Source organism: Dermochelys coriacea, chromosome 5, assembly GCF_009764565.3.
Source record: "Dermochelys coriacea isolate rDerCor1 chromosome 5, rDerCor1.pri.v4, whole genome shotgun sequence".
Classification (NCBI taxonomy): Eukaryota; Metazoa; Chordata; order Testudines; family Dermochelyidae; genus Dermochelys; species Dermochelys coriacea.
The window spans coordinates 102,610,192-102,635,023 of NC_050072.1; the positions used below are offsets into that span (position 1 = coordinate 102,610,192).

At 41.7% G+C, this 24,832-nt stretch overlaps 1 protein-coding gene across 8 annotated transcripts in view; it reads left to right on the forward strand.

Annotated features, from left to right (window-relative positions):
* The window catches only part of SMARCA2 (SWI/SNF related, matrix associated, actin dependent regulator of chromatin, subfamily a, member 2), a 176,673-nt gene that overhangs the window by 72,625 nt on the left and 79,216 nt on the right, over positions 1-24,832 (forward strand). For all 8 annotated transcript variants that reach the window (XM_038401726.2, XM_038401720.2, XM_038401725.2 and 5 more), the window contains 8 exons: positions 907-1,070; positions 3,758-3,824; positions 4,463-4,573; positions 8,129-8,371; positions 8,704-8,817; positions 12,728-12,835; positions 13,909-13,995; positions 15,437-15,483. In XM_038401726.2, the coding sequence (XP_038257654.1) occupies positions 907-1,070; positions 3,758-3,824; positions 4,463-4,573; positions 8,129-8,371; positions 8,704-8,817; positions 12,728-12,835; positions 13,909-13,995; positions 15,437-15,483 (941 nt within the window). The remainder of the gene's footprint in view (positions 1-906; positions 1,071-3,757; positions 3,825-4,462; positions 4,574-8,128; positions 8,372-8,703; positions 8,818-12,727; positions 12,836-13,908; positions 13,996-15,436; positions 15,484-24,832) is intronic.

The window sequence follows — 24,832 nt, forward strand, 5'->3', positions numbered from 1 at the left end:
CCCGCCGATCAATTCCTCCCCGATCAGCTGTTCCACGGCATGCAGGAGGTGCTGGGGGGAGAGGGAAGAGCCGGGACAGGGTACGCTTGGGGGAGGGGGCAGAGCGGGGGCAGGAAGAGGAAGGGTGTAGCTTTGGGCAAAGGGGTGGAGTGGGGGCGGGGCCTGGGGCTGAGCAGGATTGAGCACCCACGGGGAAAAGGAGGAAGCCAGCACCTGTGCTGCCCAGCACAGGCATTGTGATTTGGCACATTGGGTCTCAGTGCTGCTCAGGTTTGGCCTGTCCGTCCTTGTGTCGTGGTGACATAGGGGCAGCTGTATCAAATTTGGATGCATGGCATTGTGACCTGGTGCATGCACTCACTCAGATTTGGCCCAGCTTCCCCTCTGCTATCATGATGGAGGAGTGGCCGGGACGAACCTTGTGTGGTGCTTTGACTATGTGCTGGCTCACAACACCTGAAGTGGGGAGCCAGGCCCGCCCCACAGGGCAGCAGCTCATGCTGTAGGTGAGCTTTTCAGACTTTTTTCATATTATATGTTTTTCTTTATTTTATGTTTCATATTTGCAAAAAACACAGGATTCTAGTTGTAAGCAAATGAAAAATAGTATCTTGTAATGGAAAGTATTAGGCAACTTCAGTTATAGGCATTGCTACCAACTCTGCCTATAATATAAAAAATCTTCTGCTTGTACAAAACAAAACTCTGAAGCTTGGTCCTAAATATCAGCAGTGACTTTCATGCAGATATGATGGTATATTATGTGCTGGTGGTTCCCAGTGCATCCACTGTTGAAGGAAACCCAGCACCAAAGCAGTAAGTGAAGTGAAAGCCTGACTTCAGTAATACTAGGATTAATTACGTGTGCAGCTCTCAGATAATTGAAGCGATTATTCTTCATTTCAGATCCAGGGCCTGGAATGGATGGTTTCACTTTATAATAACAATTTGAATGGAATTTTAGCTGATGAAATGGGGCTAGGAAAGACCATACAGACTATTGCACTCATCACTTATCTGATGGAGCACAAAAGACTCAATGGCCCCTATCTCATCATTGTTCCCCTTTCGTAAGTAAAGAAATTCATTCCACTGTTATCTTTCTATGCATTGCAGATTGGCTCATTAGCAGCACGCACTTGTTTTTCACTTAATGGTAAGATGAAGCAGGCAGTGGGACTACATTGAGTATGTACTCTGAATCTAGCCTGTGATTGCTTTGCCACAGTGATTGGCTGGCATTGCGAGGATGACCAGATGGATGATAAAAGCACTTGGTTCCATTAGCTTTGCTGTCCACTCAGCAGGCAACTGTATAGTATCTCTTATTCAGTGTAACTTATTCCTGAGGTGATTCACAAAAGAGGAAATGTATCTTTCTTCTTTTTTATATTACATACTGCAGTTTTCCCTGTTCAGTTTTTAAAGTGCTACTTGCAGCCTATTATTAGATCTTTAAAAGGCACCCCACCAAATATTAGGTAATTGTGCTTTAACAACACTGGATTTTCTTGTAATTGTAGTATAAGTAACTGTCTGATATGGAGTTGCTTATTGTCCCTAACCATTGAACTCCAACCTCTGCCCAGTGTATTTTTATTTGTCTTATTTTGCCCCCTTTTCCTGCGGTTCTGCACAGCATCCCTTTATTTATTGTGATTTTTCTGAATGTGCTCTACTTTGGTCTCTGGTTGTTGGTTTCTTGAAACAGATTGCTTTAAAGAAACATTATCAAGTTGTCATAAATATAAAGGAAAGGCTAACCACCTTTAAATCCCTCCTGGCCAGAGGGAAAAAACCCTTTCACCTGTAAAGAGTTAAGAAGCTAAAGATAACCTCGCTGGCACCTGACCAAAATGACCAATGAGGAGACCAGATACTTTCAAAGCTGCGGGGAGCTGGGGAGGGGGACAGCGGAACAAAGGGTTCTCTCTGTCTGTGTGATGCTTTTGCCGGGATCAGAGCAGGAATGCAGGTCAGAACTCCTGTAAAGGGTTAATAAGCAATCTAGTTAGATATGCATTAGATTCTGTTTTGTTTAAATGGCTGATAAAATAAGTTGTGCTGAATGGAATGTCTATTCCGGTTTTTGTGTCTTTTTGTAACTTAAGGTTTTGCCTAGAGGGATTCTCTATGTTTTGAATCTGATTACCCTGTAAGGTATTTACCATCCTGATTTTACAGAGGTGATTCTTTTACTTTTTCTTGAATTAAAATTCTTCTTTTAAGAACCTGATTGCTTTTTCCTTGTTCTTAAGATCCAAGGGTTTGGGTCTGTGTTCACCTATGCAAATTGATGGGGATTTTTATCAAGCCTTCCCCAGGAAAGGGGGTGTAGGGCTTGGGGGGATTTTGGGGGCAAAGACTTTTCCACGTGGGCTCTTTCCCGATTATATTTTATTAGACGCTTGGTCGTGGCAGCAATAAAGTCCAGGGACAAAAGGTAAAATAGTTTGTACCTTGGGAAAGTTTTAACCTAAGCTGGTAAAAATAAGCTTAGGGGGTTTTTCATGCAGGTCCCCATATCCGTATCCTAGAGTTCAGAGTGGGGAAGGAACCTTGACACAAGTATTGTAAAACTTCTGTAGTGTTGTTTTGTCCCTAAGTGATACATATCTTACAACTGGCTGTGGAGTGGCTTTGGCATTCTAATTAGAAGGTTGCTAAGAAAGTTACCTGTTGTTTGGGGTCTATAGGTGTTAGCACAATATTATTATTCCTTATGTGGTCTACTTTGAAGTGCCCCACCTTCTGGCTCTGCTACAGCAACCATTAATTAACTTCCAGAGCTGTGCACAATCCTATTGACACTAGTGATGCCGGGATCAAACATACAGAGAAATGCATGACTGGAGAGAGAGCCCTGTTACTAAAACAGGGTTTCAAGGGGAAGGAAGTTGTGCTATCGATTTTCAAGAGTACAATGGAGACTTGAAACGTGATGTTTTTAAAGTACTTGATATTGTCTTTTTTTAAGTTTTATAAAGGGGAGGAGCTGAGACCTGAAGTATTTTACTAGTTCCTTTAGCCTTTCTTTAAGACTATTCAGTGTGTTAGTATAGTTGAAATCACTCAGTGCAAAAATGAAGGTACATAATTGGCTGACTGACACAACAGTGGTGCTGGATGCTAATAGTGCATCATCACAAGTTAACAGCACTGATACCTTTTACCTTGGACTTTGTGGGGCTATATCTGAGAGGTTGCAAGTTGCATCTGATGAAGTGAGCTGTAGCTCACGAAAGCTTATGCTCAAATAAATTTTAGTCTCTAAGGTGCCACAAGTACTCCTTTTTGCGGATACAGACTAACATGGCTGCTACTCTGAAACAAAGTTTTACTTGTTATAGCTGAGCAGCATGAGATGACAGTCTTTTCTGTGCAGATCCATCTATTCTCGCTTTTTTAGTAGGTGTGTTAACATGAACCTAAAGTTAGGCATGTGCTTAAGTGCTTTGCTGAATCAGGGCCAAAACAGATTTCTAACTAAGACTTAAAGACATTTTTCCCAAATCAGTTCTCTCCTCACATCTCAAATGAAGGTAGCTCATATAGCATATCAAAATCTGCATGTTTCCTTTTTAATATTCAATCTACATGTTCAAGGCAAAGATATGGGAGTAAGTAAGAAGTTTGTTGGGGACTCAGCTTTCATTGTGAAAGAGATATTAAGGTGACAAAGTTATAAATAATACCTTAGATTTAAACATAATTAGATATGATACTAAATTGTTCATATTCTTAATTTCTTACCTAGGACTTTATCCAACTGGACATACGAATTTGACAAATGGGCTCCTTCTGTGGTGAAAATTTCTTACAAGGTTTGATTTGCTTTCTCTATGTGTATAACATTGAAAGAGTGAAAAATAGACCCTCCTCTTCCACATTTCCCAAGCTAATCTGTAAACTCTGTTTGGCTGTAAAGTTTTGTCATGTACATCATGTACTAAACAGTGACAGTTAATCATCCCAAACAGGTTACTATAATAAACCATAATTACTTACAAATAGAGAAATGCAGAAGAAAATTGTTAATTATCATATTGCAAGGTTTCTGATGAGAGTAATACAAAAGATAAATAAGACACATTTTGTATATTACTGTATACTTTCATGTTAGACTACTGCGTTTTCAATTGTTCCTATAAAGTCAAGCAGTGACCAAGGAGACTAGATAGATTGACTGCTGCTACTTCCATATAAACAGAGCTTTGCAGTCCAGCAGCTAGTTTCCCGGTATGAGGTTACTGTAATTTTTCTCTTCCCTTCTCCCTCCCATGGTCTTCATTGGGGAAACCATTCTGAAGGGATCTGGAATATGTCAATACATTGTTTGATTTTGCTTTTTAGCACACTCATACAAACACCTTTTCTCTGCTAACCCGTGACTGTAAGAAATAGCAGAGGACTATATACAATTATTTTTTCATCCTGTATTTTATTTTATTTTCTCTTTCAGGGGACACCTGCCATGCGTCGCTCACTTGTTCCTCAGCTTCGAAGTGGAAAATTTAATGTTCTTTTAACTACATACGAATACATAATAAAGGACAAACACATTCTTGCTAAGGTAAAAATTGATTTCTGTCATCTCTTAACTGCAAACCCTCCTCCATGTCACCAAATTGTGTCTTGCATGAAACTTTTATTATGTTGCCCATAGAAATCATAGAAATATAGGAAGTGGAAGGGACCTCGATAGGTCATCTAGTCCAGTCCCCTGCACTGGAGGCAGGACTAAGTGTTATCTAGACCATCCCCGATAGATGTTTGTCTAACCTGTTCTTAAAAACCTCCAGTAATGGAAATTCCACAACTTCCCTAGATAATTTGTTCCAGTGCTTAATGACATGTACAGTTAGGAAGATTTTCCTAATGGCTAACCTAAATCTCCCTTGCTGCAATTTAAGTCCATTACTTCTTTTCCCCTCCTCAGTGGATAAGTGGAACAATTTATCAGCCTCCTCCATATAACAACCTTTTACATACTTGAAGACTTTTATCGTGTGTGTGTGTCTCTCTTCCCCCGCTGTCCTCCTCAGTCTTCTCTTCTCCAGACTAAACACCCATTTTTTTTCAATCTTTCCACATAGGTCATGTTTTTCTAGACCTTAATCATTTTTGTTGCTCCCCTCTGGACTTCCTCCAATTTGTCCACCTCTTTCCTGAAGTGTGGTGCCCAGAACTGGACACACTACTCCGGTAGAGACCTTCTCAGTGCAGAATAGAGTAGGAGAATTACCTTTTGTGTCTTGCTTTCTACATTCCTGCTAATACATTGCAGAATGATGTTCGCTTTGTCCAAAAGTATTACATTGTTGACCATATTTAGTTTGTGACCCACTATAACTCCCAGATCCTTTTCTGCAGTATGCCATCTCAGGCAATCATTTTCCATTTTGCATTTGTGCAATTGATTATTCCTTCCTATGTGTAGTACTTTGCATTTGTCTTTATTGAATTTCATCCTGTTTAATTTAGACCATTTCTCCAGTTTTGTTAACATCATTTTGAATTCTAATCCTGTCCTCCAAAGTGCTTGCAACTCCTCCCCACTTGGTATTGTCAGCAGACTTTAAAAGTTTACTGTCTATGCCATTATCCAAGTCATTTATGAAAATATTGAATAGAACCAGACCCAAACAGATCCCTACAGGACTCCACTCGGTTTGCCCTTCCAGCTCAATTGTGAACCATTGCTAACTACTCTGAGTACTCTTTCCAGGTAGTTGTGCACCCACCTTACAGTAGGTTCATCTAGGCTATGTTTGTCTAGTTTTGCTTATGAGAAAGTCATATGAGACAGGTATCAAAGCCTTACTAAAAGCAAAATATATGACTTCTACCATTTTCCACCACTTACAAGACTTGTTACCCGATCAAAGAAGGATGTCAGGTTGGTTTGACATGATTTGTTCTTGACAAATCGGTGTTGAATGCTCCATATTTCCTTCTAGGTGCTTGCAAATAGAATGTTTATTTGCTCCATTATCTTTCTGGATACTGAAGTTAAAACGATTGGTCTATAATTCCCTGCATTGTCCTTATTCCTCTTTTTATAGATAAGTACTATATTTGCCCTTTTCCAGTTCTTATGTCTCTCTTCCATTCTCCATGAATTCTCAAAGATAATCCCTAATGGCTCAGAGATCTCTTCAGCTAGTTCCTGATGTATTCTAGGATGCATTTCGTGAGGCCCTGCTGACTTGAAGACTTCTAATTAGTCAAAGTAATTCTTAACTTGTTCTTTTCATGTTTTACCCTCAGATTCTGTCCCATTTAAACTGATGTTCACTGTTAGTTGTTCAATCACTGCTATCTTTTTTTTTTTTTTTGTGTGTGTGTATGTGAAAACTGAAATAAAAAAGGCATCTAACACTTGGGCCATTGCTGCAGTTTTTTGATATTGTCTTCCATCCTCATTTGGTAATGGAACTATGCTATCCCCAGTCTTCCTCTTGCTTCCCATGTGTTTATAAAATGCTTTCTTGTTACCCTTTATATTCCTACCTCGTTTAACCTTGTTTTGTGCCTTTCTAATTTTGTCCCTACATGCTTGTGTTATTGTTTTGTATTCATCCTTTGTAAATTGACCTAATTTCCATTTTTTGGGTCTCTCTTTTTTGAGTTTTAGGTCATTGATAATCTCCTGGTTAAGCCAGGGTGGCCTCTTACCGTACTACTGTCTTTCCTACGCATTGGTATAGTTAGCTCTTGGACCCTCAATAACATCTCTTTAAAAATTACCAGCTGTCCTGAACTCTTTTTTTTTTTTTTTTTTTCCCCCGAAGGTGTGATCAGATTTGTTTCTCTGTTCTGTAAAGCAGAGTCCCTGGATCTTCTCTATACTTTTTAATAGTATTTATCCTGATCTTCAATCTGTGACCTCTGCTATTCCAGTTCTATGTTTCTGGGCAGAGACTGACCCCTATTACAAAATTTCTGGTTGTGCGGTGGTTTTTATTTGTGACCACATAATAACTTATGCCTTAAATTTTATATCCAGAAAACTTTACATCACCTAAGGATCCAGTTTTCTTAATCTAAATGTGTCCTAAGTATTGTTTGTTTAAAAACTCTTAAACTGACATGAATATTGATGCCTCAGTGGTAGTGGATGTATTTTTAAAATGTGCAACTAAGGTATTAGTTTTACTCTCGATATACATAAGCAGACCAACAAGAGAGACCTGGTGATCTTATTGTCACTCTGTCATTCCTTTCCCTTCCTCTCACTCTTTTGTTAAGACTCTGACTTGTCATGTTCAATGTAGTTTACATGCTTTTTGGAGCATAGATGCTGCCTGGACTCGTTTGAGGAGGCACCTAGTAAATCTCTGAATGCATGAAAAAATAATTAATTCTAAATCCCAACAGTTTGTATTGTGCATGCAGCATTTTTCTCTCCTCCAGTTTTTGCCCACCTTTGTTCCTTGTCTTCAGCTCTTAGGCTGTAGATGGCATTGGTCTCCATGTTTCAACATCTGCTCTGACTCTGCATTAAATCTTCCGTGGTGGGAGCTGAAATTTCCTGGGGTGACATCCATTGCTGGCTTCCTTCATTAAGAAGTTGCGGTGCCTGAAATGGCCCTGGTTACATTGCCCTGTTTTGTTTCCTCACATTTAAGTTAGATGGAAGGATTTGGCTGAACTAAAGGAATGCGTATTGTTGCTGTCTTATGTGCCTGTTTGAAAACATATATTTGCTTCTTCTGAGTTTTTACTTGTGACGACTTCATTTAAAGTTCTTGGTTTTTCCTCTTCCCCTAATAAGTCCTACCCTGGCCCTACAGTATTAGGTTTCCTAAGGACACCACCTGGTGAAAGATCCTAATTTGGGGAATGAGCTGTTAGCAGTTGCAGGCTCAGATATAGTTGTACCTTAGCCTCCGTTTGTTTCTCCTCCATTACGTACAAGGTCACTGCTGCCTGGATAACGCTATATTGGACTTTGATCCCCAACAAGAACTACCCTTAAAGCTAAAATAGCCAAGACCCAGCCTTTTTTTTGCTGTTTAATGCGGGTGGGAAGCTCTTAGCACTAATTCTGGCAGTGTCTCATCTCCATGTCAAAGGGTCGCTTTTCTGAGTTCACTAACTTGGCCAGAATTTTTTCCTGTTGCAGATTCGATGGAAGTATATGATAGTAGATGAAGGCCATCGAATGAAGAACCATCACTGCAAGCTGACTCAGGTCTTGAACACCCACTATGTGGCCCCTAGACGGATTCTGTTGACTGGGACACCACTGCAGAACAAGTTGCCTGAACTTTGGGCTCTCCTCAACTTCCTCCTTCCCACCATTTTCAAGAGCTGCAGCACCTTTGAACAGTGGTTTAATGCTCCATTTGCCATGACTGGAGAAAGGGTACTGGAATGGTTTGCTTAAATCTAATCAGAAATAAAAAGTAGGATGAAAACAAAATGGAATCCAGGGTATAGGAATAGCATCTGAACTGTCCCTTGTACTCACAGAATTATCATCCTAATGTAACTGTCACCTTCATTACAACTTTACAATTCTTCACTTAAATTTCTCTTTCTGGACTCGGAGTCCTGTTTAATAATAAAATACAAGAGTACAGCATGGGGTAAATATTGCACATGTATTTGTAATGAGGTATAATTTCTCACATAGTCATAATATGACACAGTTCGCTGATTTATCTTGTAGTAACTCTTATAATTACATTTGTGAAGGTGGACTTAAACGAGGAAGAGACTATTCTGATCATCAGACGTCTCCACAAAGTATTACGACCCTTCTTGCTGAGGAGACTGAAGAAAGAGGTTGAATCTCAACTGCCAGAAAAGGTTTGTGGGGGGAGAATTTCATGAAAAACTTGTTCCCCAGTGTCTGGGATTTTTGTACAATTGTTTTTCTTTTTTAAAAGCACCATACAATATAGCTGTTCAGGTTATCCTACAGAAGGAAACTTCCTAGAGCCACCAGTTAATTTTTAAGAAAAATCTTTAAATGAACTAAGATTTCCCTTTACAAAGAAGAAAAAGCTACAGGTGAGGACTTCGGAAGTTGGCAGAGGATTCCTGTATGCTCAGTAATTCATCCAAATCCTGTGTTTGGCAATTTTGCTAAAACTGTCAGTACTAAAGTCCATAATATAGTTTTAGTACAGCTTAAAGCTAACCATGTCTGCTAAAGCTGGTTTACTTAAAATGTTTGTTTCCACAGTATTTATATTCACGGCATTAATAAAAACCAGCCTGACTTATTACTGAGGGTCAGATTCTGCCGCCTTTACTCTCTTAAATAGTACTTTTACTCTCTCTGGTAGTTGCGTTGAAATAATTGAAACTCATAAAGTCCCATGTTAGTAAGGGTAACAGACTCTGATTCTGCATTAGGGAGTCAGAAACTTCCCAGCACTGTCTTGTGGAATTTTTTGAATCTTACACACAACTTTTAACCAGGTTGTCATGCATCTCAGAATTTTTCAGAGCCAGATAACTAAAAAAAAAAAATCCAACTTGGCTCCTTCTGCAGTTGGAAGGGTTTGTTTCACATTTTACAAGAGACATATATAAACCCTCTAAGTTACTTTATCTTTGTATAAATGTGCAAGTGCCGAAGTTTACACCCTGTTAAGATCCCAAACTGAATTTGGAGGATACAGGAATCCAACCATTTGTGCGTTTCTGACACACCAAGCCCGTGCAAATGCTGATCCTATTTCTGTCTTTTCAGTTATATACAGCTAAATTTAAGCCTAAAAAATAATGTATTGCACAAGAAAACAATTACTCTTGACTTTCTCCCTTCCCCTAAACTTGTTCTATCAGTGTGAGTGGGCAGATGATTGAAATATACACAAATTCTGCTCTCTGAAGCACATTCAGGAGTTAAATCAATGGAGGAGAGAGATGGAGAAAAAGGAACAGCATTGCATCGATATTAAGTGAACCTTGAAAACTATTTTTTGCCATTCCTGCATTACACAAGATCAATGTGGCAGATAGCAGAGGATATGTCACAACCAAACTTCACAATAGTTAGCAATATGTGGACTACTATCTCCATTACCTTACTGAGAAGACAGAACTAACCTGGACTTAATTAGAGAGAAGCAGTTTATAGGCTGGCTTTGCTTCCTCACATTTCTTTTAAAATACGTGAAGCTCAGTTTGATTAGAACATGAATCTTAGGCTCTTACAATTAAAATACCGAGGGTATTTCAAGGTAGAGTGTAAATTCTCCATTGACTTCCTTAGTAATGATCACACACGCAGAGAAAACTAGGTAGCAATATGCGGGAGGTGGATCTAACTCCTGGAAAGCAGAAGTCACAGGCAGTTCCAATATAAACCTTCCTATGCTATGTGCAGCCTGTAAATATAGAGTGTGATTCAGAAGAAATGCTGCCCTAGCAATCTGTTATACTGTGCTTGGAATGAGAGAGCTCCAGGACCTGGAAGCCAGCCTTCAGGAGGGCAAGTACCCAAGTAGCCTGGGAGCATAAGGGAGTCCTGAATTACACCCATTTTGCTCGCCCGTTCTGGCGTGACTGTCTGGCACAAGTTTCTCCAGGCCATGGTCAAGAGGAGTACTCCTGCCTCCATTGCTTTTCAGCCTCCCGAGACTTAACTCTGTAAATATAGAGGCAAATGGATGAATTCAATCAAAACAGAACATAAAGATTTTGGAAATGTCTTTCTGTTAATTTTCTTTGTTATTCCGCCAGCATCTCATGTTGTAAATGTGACACAGTGGGTCCTTGCTTACTGTGGACCCAGTTCTGTTCTTACTGAAGTACATGGAAAAACTGGCAAGATTGAACTTTGGTTCCTAAATAATCAGCAACAAGGAGACTTCGTATTTAGTTATGTTAGATAAATTTCTTGGCACATTTATTTCAGTACGTACTGTGTTAATTACAAGAAATAGTCAGAGCCTTTATGGATCTCTGGTTACCAAGTGGGGCTTGCCAGTGCTGTGCAAGTGTGGGGAAGATGTTTCAGTCAACCTCTTCCTCTCTGGCCTGCCACAGTCTAACTATCTCTGTCTTATCAGAACACAATGCAAACAGCACAAATGCTGAAAGATAAATAGGTGAGAACCACAGCATTCAAGTCCAAATGAAAGTTGTGTGGGAGAAGGAATCTGGGGTTTTAGTTTGTCCCACTGTAGACAGAGGGGGCAGCTGTAAAATTCAGCTCTGGCTTCAAATATGGAGTTTGGGGGATATTTGACTCCCCAGTTAAACCCAAAACAATTAAAGGTAAGTAGTAATAGGGATATTTTGTTATATGATTTTTATTGTGACATTGTACTAACATTGATCAGGATCAGCATTTTGAAGATATAAACCAGCTCAGTAGTACAATTTATTTAATGAAAGGGACATATAATGCACATCTTTAATTAAGTGTTGTGAACATTATTGCTATTATGCCTTCCTCCCTCCCAACATACAGTATTCATACCAGCCCCCTTTGCAACATTTTTGATTAATTTTAGCTTGGAACATACTCAGATTTGAGATTTGACTGAATTGCTTACCAGTACAATCCCATTATTTACATTTGTATTGCAGTTCAGATTTCTCCCTGTTGACTGTCAGCGAGAGCCACTGTAGTCGGTAGCTTTATTAAAAAAGAGGGATTGATAAAATGCTTAACTGTATTTGTTTATGGGAGTTGTGGTTGTATCCCCCTATTTTAAAAAAAAAGTTTTCAAGTCCAGTGTGGTGCATTGGAATTGTTGACACAAGATGGCTATTGACAGTTCCATCTTGTCTGACAGGTTCTTGGTAAAGAAGCTACTAAATGAATATTCAGTTCCCTCTCATCTGTGACCTCATCCTCCTGATCCTCTGAGCTGAAAACAACCCAATCATATTTTAATAAGCTTATTAAACATTAGGTGGCTTGCTGATTTACTTTTAATCAGATCCTGCAAGTTTTCTAGCCATTAATATGGCTTTGAGTGCAAATTATGATTTTTAGTCTAATTATTAAAAACGCAGAGAGCATATACCAAGCCAGATTTTATGCATGAGTTATTTTGTAGAAAAGTGTGTGTGTTTCAAATTATGTAGGAAAAAAATCTACCTGTATTACTGGCTTTGATACTGATACATGATCAGAACAAACTAAAGACGAGTTAGTTCAGCCAGTGTTACCTAAGTTGAATTTTTGGGGTTACACCATACTTTACTATAATTGCAAACAGTTCTCTCATTCTTATCTGTATGTTTAGAAAAGAAAATATATATTTCCATCCAAACGTTCTTAAATGTCGTTATACTTAGGGCTGAAAGTGAATCTCATTTGTTTTGTGACAGGTATACAACCACAATTGATCTTTTAAAAATATTTCGCAAGTGTAATAAAGAAAATTCACAAGTTATTGGCCGTTCATTTTGAGAGCCCTTGTATAATTATAGAAAGAGAAAATATAAAAATCTCTCTTTTTGGCTTCTTTGCTGAACATCATTGAATGCTCATGCTCAGAGAGACCAAACAATTTACAGCAGACAGGGAACCCAAAGAAACTTTGGAGACAACCATTACAATGAGTGGATCTGGATTCCAAGAGTGTGGGTGATCACTTTGCAATTCTCTCTTTCTCCCTGGGAGATGTAAGATGTTGCTGGGATACAGGTGTTCCTATGAGGGGAAAGACCTGCAGTTAAATCATCCTAACATTATTATAGTCTGGTAAAACTCTGTGCTTCATTTACCTATTGTTATTTTTCATACTAGGTTGAATATGTGATCAAATGCGACATGTCAGCTCTTCAGAAGATTCTCTACCGTCATATGCAAGCGAAGGGAATCCTCCTCACAGATGGCTCCGAGAAAGACAAGAAGGTACAAAGGGAACTATAATACTTAACAACAATACATTATGGCGGTGTGTTTACTGAATGCATGACTGCCCACACCAGCCTGCTTATTAAAAAAATAAGTAAACTTTTTGGGATATCCTACTGCAGGTGTGTCAGTTGGGAAGAGAATTTGCCCGCAACTGAAATGTTTGTGCAAAAATAAAAAAAATTGTCTTTGTTCTCCGTTCACAATGCAAAACCTAACCTTATTTTTGATATATAATTGTAAAGATGCATTTCTGGGTGCAGTGTTACAAACCCTCCCTCAATGGCTGAAACCTAATAGGGAATCCTGAGTAAAATAACTGGGATTGTGGCACCATGGGCTGCATCTGGTTATTTATCAAAAGTGCTGAAAAGCACACCAAAAGTCCTATTCTCACTCCTCTGGAGTCTCTAAATCCTCCTGCTGCCCACCTGGTTCCCAGGCTTCTTGTCCAGTCAGTGCTATCGCCCCACTCCAATTTCCAGTACTAGTTTCCCTTCCCCACCCAAGACTCATCATCCCTTATTAGCTACTTCTAGAGCATTTTAGCTTCTTAGAACCATGTGTTGTTCTTGTGGTTGACAGAGAAATAGATAGATTCAAGTAACTGCCAAAGGAAGGCACTATAGGAATGAGAAACAGCTGAACAGAATCATGCCCTACTTGTAGGGTTTAGACATCACATAGTCTATGTGGCCTCATAAATCTAGATGGCAGACAAACATTGCCTCCCAATATGACCACTGTAATTAGTTACAAACCACAGGCCCCAGTACACTTCTATGGCTTACACTTCCATGGCTTTCAGGTCTTCCATACCTTTTTCTCTTAGACCACACCCCCTCTGACAATGGAGGTTGCACATGGACTTGAGGGGACAAACAACTTCATTTTACTATATAGCTTCTTCAGGGAGTTTCATGTTCAACTCTGACATTTCATTGCACAAGATGGCCTTCAACTTTGGTGTAGAAATATAGAATGCCCCCCTAAAAATTAAGATTTTAAAAAATCTTCAATTAATTAGCAATTCAGTTTTGCCATTTGACTTGTATTTTTCCCTCCCTTAGGGAAAAGGTGGGGCGAAAACTCTTATGAACACTATCATGCAATTGAGAAAGATATGCAATCACCCATATATGTTTCAGCATATTGAGGTAAGGCTGTCATGTTCAGTTTGCTTGGTCTTTTCTATATGAACGGCTAATCTGATAGAAAACCAGGGTTAGAGAATTACACATGAATATGGCGTTGGTTAGATTTTCATTCAAGTCTTAATTTTTATCTATTCTTTGCAATTTACTAAAGCTGGAGTGATTCTGAAACTTTCTAAAACTTGATACTTACTACTGAATAAATACACTCTTCTCTCTTAATTTTGAGGCATATGTGGTAGGGAAAGTCCCTGCCACTGTCACTTGTTCTGGAAGTGGCAAGTTTGGGGAATGTACTCATTTGGTTACTGCTATGGCTAGGCAGTATTTCTACGGTGTCCTCAGAGTCCCCTTAACTTTAGAGTTCTTGCAGATCTCAGCTATATTAGTTGAGAGAAATAAAAACAGTCAGGGACCTGTATGTATATGGTATATCTGCCTGGCAGGATTCAGCTTCTGAGCTCTGGCTAGTTCCTTAAAAATGTGATTGTGGAGGCCAATATATGTATATTACAGCCCAATTTTCCCATGGTACAAACTTAAGTGCTCTTAGCCAGAGGGCCAAATGTCCATCTGTCCACTCAATTTTTCCTCTTCTCTGGATTTCTTTTCACACATGATTGTGTAGGCATAACAGCATAGGTGATGTGGATGCAACAGCATGCCTATCAGCAGTATAACTGGGAAGAGAGGAGTCACCAGATTTTCAGCTGGATCTTTAAATGACTTATGAGGGGCTTGTTTTTTGGGGGGCTATCAACTTCTTAGGCCGAATTTCTGTGTTCAACATGACTCCAAGACTTCATTCCATTAGTTATATGTAGTGTATATGTAAACTTGCCTAAAACATGAAATATAAATTTTGGTTTTAAATGCCCTTACATTGGAATCTCACTAATTCCACTCTGCTAATCCTTCATAAAGCTCACCAAAAAAGTTGGTCTTTCCCCATTGTTTAGCAAAAATTTAATAGCCGTGCAGCAGTAAGTTGTCTCATTACTGTGCCTTTGTTGTTTTTACAAAACATAAATGTACTAGTACGTTATGAAGTATTATTCTAAATAATTAAAATGAAGCTACAGTTCACAAAGTAAATGAACAAAGTACATTTTGTCGATACATTATCATTGTGGGTTTTTTGTTTGCTCACTTGCTAATTCACAAAATTCAATAATTTCCAAATGGGTCTCCCAGTAATTAGTGCAAATTAAGTTCTACTGTAGTTGTAATCTGGTAAAGTGCACACTGAGGGAAATCATTCCGACAAGCCATGCATTTTAAGCAACAGTGGAAAATAACAGCACACTTGTACCATAAGGCAGACTCCAAGGGGTGTGTGAATGGTAATGAGACTTGAACCCTAGCATTCAACAGATAATTATAGTGCTGTTTTTGGATTACGGTATAATCTCAGTGTCTAATAATCCACTTATATTATTTGCAGGAGTCCTTTGCTGAACACTTGGGCTATTCAAGTGGTGTTATCAATGGGTAAATCTTTTTTTCCTTCATTGTATATTTGTAATGAAACCATTGGGCAGGATGCTGTGTTAGTTTCAATAGTTGTGTTATCAAAACTAAGCAGTTTGCAAAACAAATTCAATTTTACAGTTAGAAGTAATGTATTTTCCCTAATAGACCCTATAGACTCTAATCAATTAAAAACTTTCTCTGTACTCTAAATGGTTCTTCACGTCATCTGCAGTTATGCAGTCTCAGAGGCTGCTGCTTATTCCAAAGGGCTGCTTCCTTCTTGGAAGCAGCAATTTAAAGCTGCTTTGGTACTCATGTAGTAACTAGAGACTTCCCAGGCTCCAATTGGGCTTTTGTGACTATTAGGGCAGGTTCAATGTCTATTCCAACATCTAAATAAGGAGCAGGTTTTTCTTTGGCTGAATTTTTAAAGGAGCCTTGTGTTTTGCAGATAACTTCCAGTGGCTGGGTACTTGATGGAGTTTAGCTTGGCAAATGATTAATAGGAGCGGCTCATGGCAATGAGTGTGTGTGATTTCCATCACCTTCAGACAAGCGATTGGGAGTAGGATCGCTTCCTCCACTAAAATCACAAGGATTGAGTAGGGTGGAAAGGATTTCTGCTCCTTGCTGTATCTGTTTACAAAATTCTTCTTTCAGTTTGTGTCAGTGTGGATCTACTCTGGTTGTGCATATGCCTCACGAATGTGAGATGGGAGTTTTTTGAATAGCATAGAATCATAGAATATCAGGATTGGAAGGGACCTCAGGAGATCATCTTGTCCAACCCCCTGCTAAAAGCAGGACCAATCCCCAACTAATTCATCCCAGCCAGGGCTTTGTCAAGCCTGACCTTGAAAACCTCTAAGGAAGGAGATTCCACCACCTCCCTAGGTAACCCATTCCAGTGCTTCACCACCCTTCTAGTGAAAAAGTTTTTCCTAACATCCAACCTAAACCTCCCCCACTGCAACTTGAGACCATTACTCCTTGTTCTGTCATCTGGTATCACTGAGAACAGTCTAGATCCATCCTCTTTGGAACCCCCCTTCAGATAGTTGAAAGCAGCTATCAAATCCCCCCTCATTCTTCTCTTCTGCAGACTAAACAATCCCAGTTCCCTCAGCCTCTCCTCATAAATCAGGTGCTACAGCCCCCTAATAATTTTTGTTGCCTTCTGCTGGACTCTTTCTAATTTTTCCACATCCTTCTTGTAGTGTGGGGCCCAAAACTGGACACAGTACTCCAGATGAGACCTCACCAATATCAAACAGGGGAATGATCTCATCCCTCGATCTGCTGGCAATGCCCCATCTTACACAGCCCAAAATGCTGTTAGCCTTCTTGGCAACAAGGGCATACTGTTGACTCATATCACGCTTCTCATCCACTGTAACCCCTAGGTCCTTTTCTGCAGAACTGCTGCCTACCCATTCGGTCCCTAGTCTGTAGCAATGCATGGGTTCTTCCATCCTAAGCGCAGGACTCTGCGCTTGTCCTTGTTGAACCTCATCAGATTTCTTTTGGCCCAATCCTCTAATTTGTCTAGGTCACACTGGAGGGTATGGACAGGATACAGAGGATCTACCACTCCTCCCAGTTTAGTGTCATCTGCAAACTTGCTGAGGGTGCAGTCCACACCATCCTCCAGATCGTTAATGATAAACCAGCCCCAGGACCGACCCTTGGGGCACTCCGCTTGATATCGGCTGCCAACTAAACACGGAGCCATTGATCATTACCTATTGAGCCCAACGATCTAGCCAGCTTTTTATCCACCTTTATAGTCCATTCATCCAGCCGATACTTCTTTAACTTGCTGGCAAGAATACTATAGGAGATCGTATCAAAAGCTTTGCTAAAATCGAGGAATAACACATCCACTGCTTTTCCCTCATCCACAGAGCCAGTTATCTCGTCATAGAAGGCAATTAGGTTAGTCAGGCATGACTTGCCCTTGGTGAATCCATGCTGACTGTTCCTGATCACTTTCCTCTCCTCTAAGTGCTTCAGAATTGATTCCTTGAGGACCTGGTCCATGATTTTTCCAGGGACGGAGGTGAGGCTGACTGGCCTGTAGTTCCCTGGATCCTCCTCCTTCCCTTTTTTAAAGATGGGCACTACGTTAGCCTTTTTCCAGTCTTCTGGGACCTCCCTTGATCGCCATGAGTTTTCAAAGTCCATGTACACTGTCCCTCCTTGTGCTTCTGTATGAGGGCATGAACAGTGGGGCAGCTATAACCCTCCCTCAGTTTTCTTACCATCCATGGCAGAAAGACAGGACCTGGCAAATGTGCAACCCACTAGTTCTTAGCTCAGGCTAATCTTCTTTGGTATCTTCCAAAGTCTTCAGAACCACTTCTAATCTACTGTGTGCCACTGCCGTGAACTGATCCAACCTATCTAGACCAAACTCTACTGGTCATACTCCACTGTGCTGAGCTCCTTATTATGACAGATTTAAAACCTGCCAGCTTCAAAACCTGTCCATACTGCAGTGGCCTAATACCCCTGAGGAATGGACATAGTAGATATCTCTTCTGCCTGAGGGAATTGCATATTCTGAGCAGGTGCCTACACAGAAATCACGAGATGCGAGGTTGAAACCCCATCTTCTGGAACAATCCATGCATGTCTCATCAGACCCGGAGGAAATGAGTTCCAGAACCCTACTAGTGAAGAAGCCAGCATCATCGAATGTGCCATCGAGCTGTTAGGCAGTGTCTCATACTAGTACAGAGAAGATGGCATCGAGGAATGTTCCAAGTTCAAAGTTGATCTCGACATTAATGTTGAAGCCAGAACGAACACCTCTGGTGTTGAAGTCAGTCACAGAGAGGACTCCTTAAAGCAGAAGCTTGATAAGGAGCTCGGTATCCTTTCATAAGAGCAAATATCGAAGCCTCTGGGGAGAAGTCTACCAATCCTTGCCCGGGATTGAGGGCTCGGGGAAGAAGCAGCTTCTGATGCAGCAAACTCCAGTAGTACCAATGATGCAGTCCTTAGCCTTGACCCCAGCCTCATGGAGGGGATAGGACTGCAGCTGAATGTGGCCCACCAGTGAGTCACCTGCAACCATACAGACTCTCCCACCGAGAGCACCTTACATGTTGGAACAACCCCAGGAAGGGGTTTACTCCTCACATCACCAGGACACATTCACCCCATCATCAAGTAGAGAGCCCTCTCCCTTGAGGCCCACAACCCTACAGGCTTCTCTTACAGATCTTTACCTTGATCAGTCCACTGAGGTTGGCACTGACTGGCCGACACTCAGCAAATCAACCATACTCCTATGGTATGCCAGCGTGGCCCTACTGTGGGGGCAGAGGGAAGGGGTAGCTTGCCATTGTAGGCATGGAGGAAAAGGAATAGCTCTCTCCCTAGTGGTATCCCTACCACAGGCTCCTCTCTACCAGGAAGAGCCAGATGCAGGCGCAGAGCAACATCAATGCCCCGTCTGACACTGAAGTATATCTGCTTTTCATCGACAGATGAGGTGGCATCCTTGGTACCGGAGCAAGACAACTTTAAAGCACTTCATTAGCTCCTTGTGAAGTTTACTGAAACTATGGAGATTGAGGCATGGATCATCCTGGAGAAATTTCATAAGCTGTTAGATGTCTTGTCAGCCTCTGGTCCAGCTAGGACAATCCTCCCTATTAAGAGGGGCTGCTCAATCCAGACAGATCCTTCTGGCAGATATCAGCTGAATTAACACCATGGTGAAGTGAGTTGAGAGGAGGTACCAGGTACACACTTTGAGGTTGAGTTCTACACTCATACCAACTGGGGCTCCTTAGTTGCATTGATCACGCAAGAGAAATCAAGGTCAAGCAAAAACACACTTAAGGCAAGGAACTCTAACAATTCGATCTGTTTGGGAGGACGTTGTACTCCTCAGCTTTGCTATGGCTGCATGCTAACTGCCGCACCACGTTACCTTGTCCCATGTTAGAAGTCATATTTGGCTAACGTGCCTCCTCACAAAGCTCCCTTGTGACAGCAGAAAGATGCTTGGACATAATTAAGGAAGTCCAGTTAGTGTCAAGATGTCTTTGCAGGTGATGATGAAAATATTGGATGCTGGCCATTCTGGTGATCATGTGCTGAGCATTGTGACTCCAAGCATTGGGCATCATGAGAGATATGCGGGCCATGACTGAGGACTTGCCTTTGGAGGGCTGACAGCTGTGAAGTGAGAGGACAGACAGTGTTCTGTATGCACTGAAGGACTCCAAAGCTATCCTGCACTCTGGGGGTTTACACCGTGGCTCCATGTTGCCCTTCACCTCAAATGAGACAATGCACACTGTCTTACCATCCCGAACAAACAGAATATGATGGCAAAAAGCATCTGAGATCCAAACAAGAGGTACCAGCCTCTCTTTTCCTTGGCAACACACTCCACTACTTCTGATGCATCAGCAAATTTGACAAAATGGTAGAGCGCCACATTAGTCCCAGTCGAGAGAGCATGAAGCCACCTCACTCCATTCAACTGAGTGTGGTCTGCCCTGACATCACACAGATGGGTGTTAGAGATCATACGCTGTCTGAGTTTCAGGATGGGAACACTTGCCTCCATCATTCCATCTTTTGAAGCTCAAGACTGGTTTTTGGCTCTTGATTTGCAGCATGAATACTTCCACATAGCTATCCACCCTGGCCACAGGAAGTACATAAAATCATGGTTGGGCCCACTGGGAATCAGTACATGGTTCTACCCTTTGGAGTCTACGCTACACTGAGAATGTTCATGAAATACCTGGTGGTAGTGGCAGTGCATTTAAGAAGACAGGGAATCCACACCTACCCATACCTGGATGACTGGCTGATCAGGGCAGGTTCAGAAAACTGACTGGCTTACAATATATATTGTCCCTGTTCTCTTAACTAGGAGTCCTTGTAAACTATGATAAATTGTCTCTTGCAGCATCACAGGCACTATAGTTCATTGGGGCTTTAATAGAGTCCAGATTGGCAAGAGTCTACCTGTCAGCGGACAACCAGTGGTAAATGACCTACAGACAAGTCCACTGACAACAATATGTTTGTGTCTGGGACTTTTAGGTCACATATCAGCATGCACGCATGCAACACAACTTGACAGAGTTCATATAGGGACTTTACAGCTGTGACTGAGGACTGTAGACACCCCATTCAGACATCATGTGAACAGGAGGATCACAGTGTAGCCTCAAGTTCTGTGGGACGTTGCTTGATGGTTAGATCTGGTGAACCTGAGAAAAGGGGCATATTTCTCAGTCCCCTTCCGAACAATGACTCTTGTCAGGGACTCATCAAGGACGGGCTGGGGTGTCCACCAGAACAATCTGCAGATGCAAGGCACATGGTCTTGGGATGATCTGAAAACTCTTCTCCATGATGTTCCCATGTAGAGCCATCAGACTGGCCTGCATAGCGTTCCTGCGCATCTGTGAAACTCCATGATGCAAATCTTGGCAGCACATCTGGGATGCAATATACAAACATGGAAGGGGTGCTTGACTGTCCACCTCTTTGCCGGGAAGTCATTAAACTTTGGGCATGGTATCAACACAGAATGATCCCAACAGTTCTACATCTTTTAGGGGTCAGCAATGTCCTAGCAGGCTTCCTGAGCAGGCATATGGTATCCAACCACAAATGGTTGATACAGAAAACCATTCTAGACCCAGTATTACATCTGGGGTGGACTCGTGTCATAGACTTGTTCACCACAAAGCTCAATACCAAGTATCTGAACTAGGGCTGTTAAACAATAGAATACCAATTTAAATTTATTAAATGTTTTGGATGTTTTTCTACATTTTCAAATATACTGATTTCAGTTACAACACAGAATACAAAGTGTACTGTGCTCACTTTATATTATTTTTATTACAAATATTTGCACTGTAAAAATGATAAAAGAAATAGTAATTTTCAATTCATCTCATACAAGTACCATAGTGCAATCTCTTTATCATGAAAATGCAACTTACAAATGTAGATTTTTTTTTGTTGTTGTTACATAACTGAACTCAAAACAGAACAATGTAAAACTTTAGAACCTACTGTGATTTAGAAATCACACCCCAAGTTCATCCCTAAGGTGGTCTTGGAAGTGCCATCTAAATCAATTGATTACTTTGCCAAAACAGCACTGAACAATGTATAGTTTTGACAATTCCAGATCATTTCTCTGTTACCTCAATGAGTGAAGTCTTTCAGGCTGTCTCCCCACTTCTTTGTGGCCATATCTGGTGCATCAAAAGGCTAAGTGATCTTGTTGCAGAGATTTTCTGCAATAAGTAGACCACACATATTTCCACCTGCTATCAACTGGCTTGTGAACCTTTCCCTCCACACATCAAGGTGTACTCCATCAGGGCAAGAAGCAGCATCTTCAGTCTGTTTCTTGAGATCTGCAAGGCAGCTATATGGAGCAAGCCACTAACTTTTGTTAAACACTTGACACGCAGCCAGGTTTCAAGTCCGCACTTGATGTGGCAGCCAGGCTGCATGCCAAATTAGGGAGAGTGGTATTTCAGTCGTCGTTCTGCTGATGCACCTGATGCCCCCTTTCGTGAGGAGATACTCCTTGCCAGTTGGCTACAGTGGGATCTACACTGAAACATACTTGAAGAATGAATGTTTACTTACCCTACAATAGCTGGTTCTTCGAGATGTAATCAGTGTGGATCCCATGACCCACCCTCCATCCCTCTTCTCAGAGTTTCCAACAACAGGGGCTTTGGATTGCCAAAGAACTGAGGGAGGAATCATGCAATCATGAGTCAGCACAGTGTGCATGTGTGGCTCTAACAGAAACTCCAGTTTTGCATGCAAGAGGTGCATGGGCTCCTACAGTAGGATCCACACTGAGTACAATGTCACAGGATAAGTGTTACTAGGATAAGTAACTGTTCTTTATCATAACACAGAGTGTACTAACGTTTATGCCTGGCATATCCCCAGCAGAGGAATAAACCCAGAACATGGTTTACTACTGCCTAAGGGTTGGGGAGCTCATTTACATTCTCCACTTGACTCCCTCCCTGTCCCAAAAAAGTATGCGAGATTCCTGCTTATGTATTGAGTGACATTTGGCTTTTCTTGTCTTGCACATTGGTTTCATCTGCCACCTAATAGGAGCTGTGCAACAGGCCAATATGCAGGCCTCAAAAGTCCTGGTAACTTGTGGTCTGCATTGTAGAATCATAGAATCATAGAATATCAGGGTTGGAAGGGACCCCAGAAGGTCATCTAGTCCAACCCCCTGCTCAAAGCAGGACCAAGTCCCAGTTAAATCATCCTAGCCAGGGCTTTGTCAAGCCTGACCTTAAAAACCTCTAAGGAAGGAGATTCTACCACCTCCCTAGGTAACGCATTCCAGTGTTTCACCACCCTCTTAGTGAAAAAGTTTTTCCTAATATCCAATCTAAACCTCCCCCATTGCAACTTGAGACCATTACTCCTCGTTCTGTCATCTGCTACCATTGAGAACAGTCTAGAGCCATCCTCTTTGAAACCCCCTTTCAGGTAGTTGAAAGCAGCTATCAAATCCCCCCTCATTCTTCTCTTCTGCAGACTAAACAATCCCAGCTCCCTCAGCCTCTCCTCATAAGTCATGTGCTCTAGACCCCTAATCATTTTTGTTGCCCTTCGCTGTACTCTTTCCAATTTATCCACATCCTTCTTGTAGTGTGGGGCCCAAAACTGGACACAGTACTCCAGATGAGGCCTCACCAGTGTCGAATAGAGGGGAACGATCACGTCCCTCGATCTGCTCGCTATGCCCCTACTTATACATCCCAAAATGCCATTGGCCTTCTTGGCAACAAGGGCACACTGCTGACTCATATCCAGCTTCTCGTCCACTGTCACCCCTAGGTCCTTTTCCGCAGAACTGCTGCCGAGCCATTCGGTCCCTAGTCTGTAGCGGTGCATTGGATTCTTCCATCCTAAGTGCAGGACCCTGCACTTATCCTTATTGAACCTCATTAGATTTCTTTTGGCCCAATCTTCCAATTTGTCTAGGTCCTTCTGTATCCTATCCCTCCCCTCCAGCGTATCTACCACTCCTCCCAGTTTAGTATCATCCGCAAATTTGCTGAGAGTGCAATCCACACCATCCTCCAGATCATTTATGAAGATATTGAACAAAACGGGCCCCAGGACCGACCCCTGGGGCACTCCACTTGACACCGGCTGCCAACTAGACATGGAGCCATTGATCACTACCCGTTGAGCCCGACAATCTAGCCAGCTTTCTACCCACCTTATAGTGCATTCATCCAGCCCATACTTCCTTAACTTGCTGACAAGAATGCTGTGGGAGACCGTGTCAAAAGCTTTGCTAAAGTCAAGAAACAATACATCCACTGCTTTCCCTTCATCCACAGAACCAGTAATCTCATCATAAAAGGCGATTAGTCAGGCATGACCTTCCCTTGGTGAATCCATGCTGACTGTTCCTGATCACTTTCCTCTCCTCTAAGTGCTTCAGGATTGATTCTTTGAGGACCTGCTCCATGATTTTTCCAGGGACTGAGGTGAGGCTGACCGGCCTGTAGTTCCCAGGATCCTCCTTCTTCCCTTTTTTAAAGATGGGCACTACATTAGCCTTTTTCCAGTCATCCGGGACTTCCCCCGTTCGCCACGAGTTTTCAAAGATAATGGCCAAGGGCTCTGCAATCACAGCCGCCAATTCCCTCAGCACTCTCGGATGCAATTCGTCCGGCCCCATGGACTTGTGCACGTCCAGCTTTTCTAAATAGTCCCTAACCACCTCTATCTCTACAGAGGGCTGGCCATCTCTTCCCCATTTTGTGATGCCCAGCACAGCAGTCTGGGAGCTGACCTTGTTAGTGAAAACAGAGGCAAAAAAAGCATTGAGTACATTAGCTTTTTCCACATCCTCTGTCACTAGCTTGCCTCCCTCATTCAGTAAGGGGCCCACACTTTCCTTGGCTTTCTTCTTGTTGCCAACATACCTGAAGAAACCCTTCTTGTTACTCTTGACATCTCTTGCTAGCTGCAGCTCCAGGTGCGATTTGGCCCTCCTGATATCTTTCCTACATGCCCGAGCAATATTTTTATACTCTTCCCTGGTCATATGTCCAAGCTTCCACTTCTTGTAAGCTTCTTTTTTATGTTTAAGATCCGCTAGGATTTCACCATTAAGCCAAGCTGGTCGCCTGCCATATTTACTATTCTTTCGACTCATCGGGATGGTTTGTCCCTGTAACCTCAACAGGGATTCCTTGAAATACAGCCAGCTCTCCTGGACTCCCTTCCCTTTCATGTTAGTCCCCCAGGGGATCCTGGCCATCTGTTCCCTGAGGGAGTCAAAGTCTGCTTTCCTGAAGTCCAGGGTCCG